General features: G+C 64.2%; 1 protein-coding gene across 2 annotated transcripts in view; it reads left to right on the plus strand.

Moving 5' to 3' along the window:
- Positions 1–1,422, plus strand: part of TMCC2 (transmembrane and coiled-coil domain family 2) — a 34,856-nt gene extending 33,434 nt beyond the window's left edge. For both annotated transcript variants that reach the window (XM_062211284.1, XM_062211286.1), the window contains exon 5: positions 210–1,422. In XM_062211284.1, the coding sequence (XP_062067268.1) occupies positions 210–521 (312 nt within the window). In that variant the 3' untranslated portion in view covers positions 522–1,422. The remainder of the gene's footprint in view (positions 1–209) is intronic.
- The last annotated feature ends 4,578 nt before the right edge of the window (positions 1,423–6,000 follow it).

Genomic DNA, 6,000 nt, shown 5'->3' on the forward strand with positions numbered 1-6,000 from the left:
GGAGGCAGGCCGGGGCTGGGGGGCCACCATGCAAAGGCAGGCCGCGGGGGAGGACTGCTGTGTCCCCACCTCTACTGGCAGCCCGAGAGAGCTGGGCTGGGCCGGCTCCTCTCCTTCCCTTACACTCATTTCCTAAGCCTTGTCCTTGCTCGGAGAGCTGGGTGGGGCTGGGGTCCCGCCCCCCCTGAGCTCCCCTGCGCCCCCTGCAGGAGGCCGTGGAGTCCTGCCTGACCCGGGTCACCAAGCTGGAGCTGCAGCAGCAGCAGCAGCAGGTGGTGCAGCTGGAGGGCGTGGAGAACGCCAACGCGCGGGCACTGCTGGGCAAATTCATCAACGTGATCCTGGCGCTCATGGCCGTGCTGCTGGTGTTCGTGTCCACCGTGGCCAGCTTCATCACGCCGCTCATGAAGACGCGCCTGCGCATCGGCAGCACCGCCCTGCTGCTCCTCGTCCTTTTCCTCCTCTGGAAGCACTGGGACTCCGTCACCTACCTCCTGGAGCACGTGTTGCTGCCCAGCTGAGCGGCCCACCCCCGCCCCTGCCGTGCTGCCCGGCCCTCCACCCCCGCCCGCTGGCCACACTTCTCCAGGGGGGACCTCGGGACTCCCAGGTCCCTTTGATTTCTTACCATCCATTCCAACAGCTCCTGCCCCTCCTCGGCACCTGCTTCTGTCTCACACCTTCTCTCTGCTGGCCTAAAGAAAGCTCCGTGTGAGACACGGGCGGCCAGGTGGAACCGGAGGGGATGGCGGCACTGGACTGTAGCCGTGATGTCTGTCTCCTGGCCTCCCGCAGGATGACTGGGCTCAGGAGAGCCACCGACAAGAGGAGGAGGAGGGGGAGGAGGAGGAAGACGGGCTGTGCCCCCCGAGGCAGCTGCCCGGGAGCCCAGGCCCTCGCCCCACTTGCTCCAGGCCTGGTTGCGGGCTGGCTTGAGCCCGGTGGACGTGGCTCGAGCCTTCCTGCCTGTCGCTGGATCTGCCACTTTCAGGGAAGCAGGCTCGGGGGGCGGGGGGCCCAGCCTCAGCCCTGAGGCCTCCTGCAGCACACCGGGCTCTGTTTGTTTATTTATTTGTCCCCTCGTCCCTTACCCCCCGTCTTCCCGGCCGAGCCCCCCTCTCTGGGGCCGGGGCCTGTTCTGGCCACATGGCCTCTGCCTGGTCCCGGCTGCGGGCGGGGGCTCCCGGCGGGAGCGTGGCCTCTCTTTTATATGTCTATTTATTTTGTACATGTGTACCTGTGTGCAGGAGGGTGTCTGTCTCTGTGTTTTTTTAAGGCTCCCGAGTGTTGTGTATGGATTCTCTTCACGTCCCAGCCTCCCCACGGGCACTTTCCAGAGGGGGGATCTCTCGGGAAAGGAGCGGGAGAGCAGTGCCTGCGGCCGCTGTGCACCTCCCTGGGAAATAAACACCCTCTCAGTTTTCAAACCATCCTGTCTGGCGTTGGCTCATTCGCTGGTCTCTGCAAGACCCAGCCTTCTGGGTGACAAGGGCTGGGCCACACCTGTTGGCCTGTAGTCATCTTACTCCAGGATCTCCCTGCCTGGCTTTGTGCAGCCCACACTCTGGCCTCGGTGATGTGATAGGGAGAGGTGACTTCAGCCCTCTCCAGCTCCATCCAGCCCTCCTGGAGCGCCTCCCAGAAAGAGACTTGGGAGGGAGTTTGTTGAGCAGATAAGGCACCAGGGGCCTGGATGACAGCAGTCAGGCCCAGGTATGGCCACAAGAGGGCAGCAGAGACCTTACTTCACCCATCTCGCTCTCGCTCTCACTTTCTTACTCTCTCACTCTCTTTCTGGTCTCCAGGAGGCCACCTTGAAGGCTAGCCTGGCCTTATCAAGGTATTTGCTCATCAGGCACCCATATGTGTTTTCAAGCAGTGTCTGCCCCCTGCCTATGGCCCCCACTCCCAGTGGTTTCCACAGAGGGTGTCCCGGGAGACTCTGGGTTCCCAGCAGGGTGCTGTGAGGGTCAAGGAGAGGCCCCTGAGTGTCCCTCCTGGGGGAGGAGAAGGAAGAGATGCTGCCCTCCAGGAGGTGGGGACAGGAGGGCTTGCGGGGAAAGCACCTGTCCCAAAGCCGCCGGCTCATACCCAGTGCACCTGTGGCCGTCTCATAGCCTTCTCCGTGGGCCTCAGTTCCCACACCTGTAAAACAGGGCAGGTGCAGGCACTGCACATTTCAAAGGGCTCTGCCAGCCCGTGGTTCTGTGGCCCAGAGTCACTGCTATATCAGGACCCCAGGAGGCAGGGGCAGCGCCCTCACTGTGTGAGCGAGGACACAGGGCTGCTGTCATGGCAGGGTGGCACCAGCAGTCCGTACTCACACTGTGCATGGCAGGCAGTCCACCAGCTGACCTTATGAGGCCTTGCAGCGGCGTCACACCACCCTTGGGGGCCGCAGGTGACCAGGAGCCCACATTCCTGGCCCCAGGTGGGGGGTGGCCGCTCCAGCTGAAGACATTGCCCGCATTCCTCTTCAAGGTCGGTGCCTTCCCAGGCCGGCCCTTAAACGTCCCTGGCAGCCAAGGCCACACTGGGAGGCGAAGCCAGCAGTCCAAGGTCAGGGGAGGGCAGCCCTGCCTGCCCAGGGGCATCTTTGGCCAAAAGGGTGGACAGCTCTGGCTGGTGTCTGTCGCGTGTAGGGAAGACCTGCCTGGCTAGGAGCTGGGGGTTGCCCCTCTGAGGGTCCGTGACGCGTCCTTGTTGGTGGCAGAGCCTGGTCTGCTAGTGGGAGTGAATCACCCCACCCCTCCCGCCGGGGTGCACAGGGTGAGACGCTGAGTCACGGCGGCTCCTCTGCGGGGGACCGTCCTTCACCCGGCAGGGCCTGGAGGCGGCGGGCCTACCCAGACCATCTGCCTGCAGGTCCCGCCTACACCTGGGCAGCCAGAGGGCTCGGCCAGCCCAGGGCAACAGCTGAGTGGGCAGGGGAGCGTGCTGAGCAGAGCCGGCCTTCCCTGCAGCCTTGTGGAAACCACTCACCTCCAGCAGGTGCAGCCTGACAAACCCTAGCACAGGCACCCAGCACGGGCCAGCCCAGGGAGCACTTGGAGCCATTCTGCGCTGTGAGGGAGGCAGGGAAGACTTGGGGCCACCGTGGGGTGCAGAGGAGGGAGCCATAGGCCAGACACAGGAGTAGAGTCAGATCCTACCATAGGGTGCACCAGACTGGCTCCTCCGGTACCAGGAGCGGTGAAATGGCCCTGGGTCCAGTGGAGCGCAGGAGACGTGACTCCCTGCACGCAAGCCCTAAGCGTGGTGCCCAGAAGGCCATGGCCGTGTGTCTCCTCATTCCTGCTCTGTGGGTGCCAAGGTACAGCCCTGGGCCAGCTCCATAGAGGTGGACAGGGCTGAGGGTGGCCTAGGGAACCCCCTGGAGCCCAGCAGAGGCCCCCACCTCCCTCTTCCCCAGGCCCTGAGAGCCTGCTCATTCCCAGACACCTCTCCTCTAAATCTCAGCCAAAACCCGCCCAGCGCCAAGAGGCCAAGCCCAGTTTGGGAGAAGACAGACAAGGCCTGCCTGGCCCAGGCCGGCTGCCACCACCCCAGCTCAGTGCCAGGGGCCTCCCGGCCCCAGACCATGGCCTGGGCAGGAGGTTCAGGAAAGAGCAGGAGTTGACACCAAGGCACTTGGGGTGCAGTGGAGATGGTAACACTTGGGCCTCAGTTTCCCTAGGGATCCCAATGCCTGTGCTAGCCAAACCACAGATGGTGGTATAGCCCAGAGATGGCGGGTGTGGGTGCCTGCCCCACGGTGCCCCAAATCTCCCCCCATGGGTGCTACCTGGCAGGAGAGCGGCCAGCAGTGAGCCCTCAGCCTGCAGGCTTGCAGCCAACCTGCAGGTGGACATGGGGGAGGAAGCTGGGTCCCCGGCAGGCCTGCTGGCACAGCGTTTGGGAGGGAGGAGCGCGGGGACCTGCCCCAGCACATCCAGGCCTACTGGCAGTCCTGAGTCACCCATCCAGCCAGGAGGGCAGGCTGGTGGTGACAGCGTCCCCGCCTCCCACGCAGGGGCCTCCCAGGAGAGCCCTCCTTCCTATAGCACCCCTGCCTTCGGTGCCCCCACTCCCAAAGGTGAGCTGTCCGGGTGCAGCACCCTGGCCCAGCGGTGCTGGACAGCCTACCTCAGCCACGGCCTGGGGTCCAGGCAGCCACCACCACGCACAGAGATGACCCGGGGTTCCGGTGCCCGGGCTCCGTGCCTGCCACCCTCCCGGCTGGAAGGTTCTAGCAGCAACCTCAGCTCCCTGGAATGAAACCTGAGAGTTGATCTCTGCCAAGTTCAGGGTCTCTGGCTGGCGGGTCAGGGGCTCCGTTCTCTGGCCACACTCAGCGCCAGCCCAGGGAAGAAGGTACCGTCTGGAACCCGGAGCTGTGTCCGGCTGCCCCTGGACTTGGTGGCCCCGTCCTGTTCTGTCTGCAGTGAGCCCCGGCACTCAGGCTTCGGACAAGGACAGGGAAGCGAAGGTTTCTCAGGAACCCATCATTAAGTGAACGCCTGGCCTGCCTGAGACCAGCCACCCGCCCACACACAGACCTGTGTCTGTCTCCCCTCCCCCTCAGCCAGGTGGGGCTGGGTGGGCAGACCTGATGGGGGCAAAGGGCTGCTGGGGAGGAAGGGGCTGGCAGGGGGTCCCCTTCCTTCTCCTCCCCCTCAGCTGTCCTGGAGCCCTCATTATTCGGCGGCCTGGAGTCCACAGGTGTGACCCCAAACCCACCCAGCCTGAGGTTTGGTGAAACCCAAGAGAGACAGATTTGAGCGCCAGCTCTGTGTCATGCACGAGAAGGGCAGACGGGGGCGAGGGGTGGGTCCTGCCCTTGCGTGCTGGTGGGAACATGGGTGCGTGCACGGGGACACACGCGCACGCACATGGCATGCACACATGCACGCAGGCACACACACACCCCGCTGGTGAAAGGGGGCTTTGGCAAGTTTCTTGGAGCTGTGGCAGGTGGGGGTGGGGGCCTGAGAGCAGGGAGCGCCTCAATGGGGCAGCTCAGGTCCCAGCGCGGGAGCCACCTGCAGGTGCTCTGGCCGCAGGACTGCGCAGCCCCGCCCCCCAGGGCAGGGTCCCCCAGGAAGGGGCTCCTAAAGCCTCACAAAGACAGGAATGGGGGTGCAGGAGACCCCGCCCAGAGCGCTCCTGGGGTGGGGACTTCAGGGACACTGAGCTTGAAGACAGAGAAGGTGGGGGAGGGGAGGGTGATGCCACGCCCCTCCTCATCAGCAGCTGGGACCACCTGGATGCCCGTAAGTACAGGGTGACCAGGGCAGGTGCGGCAGCCCTGGATCTCCACACAGGAGGAGGACCAGGGACCGAGAGGCTGGCGTGGCTAACAAACAACCAGGCCTGGGTCTCGGGGACTGTGGAGGTGACAGTGCAAAGCCCACTCGGGGACAGGCGTGGAGGCGGAGGCCATGAGCCGGAGCGTGGGCCATGGGGGAGGAACCAGAGGCCAGGGGCCAGGCCGGAGCATCTCCAAGTGAGACAGGAGCCAGCTGAGGGAGCACTGGCCGCCCCCAGGGGCGGGGCTGAAGATGAAAGAGATGCCAGAGGCCCCTCCCGGGCTAGGCTGAGGAGGCTGCTGACACGGTCACTGGCCGCTCACCACTCGGCTGCCATGTGAGGGGTGGAGGGTGGGAGGCCCGCCCGGACCCCCAGCCCGGACCGCAGGACGCCATTCTTCTGTCTGGGGCCTTGCAGCTAACAATCGTGTTGCATGCGCGCTCCTGGACAACCCTGGAGAACAGCCTGGGGGGTTAATTCAGTCCCTAACACACACACATGCACACACACACAGCAGGAAAGGCAGACCCAGGAGTCTTCTTCCTACACAAGGGCAGACAAGAGCCATTCACATCTTAGTGCGAATTAGTGGATCTCCTGGGACATTTTCCCTGCTCTGAGGGCGAAAGACAAGGCTGGAGGTTGGGATGTTGAGATAAACTACTCTCAAAGAGGCATAAGGAAAAGGCAAAACTCTGACAAATTCTGTGG

This window comes from Lepus europaeus, chromosome 14 (genome assembly GCF_033115175.1).
Source record: "Lepus europaeus isolate LE1 chromosome 14, mLepTim1.pri, whole genome shotgun sequence".
Lineage (NCBI taxonomy): Eukaryota > Metazoa > Chordata > Mammalia > Lagomorpha > Leporidae > Lepus > Lepus europaeus.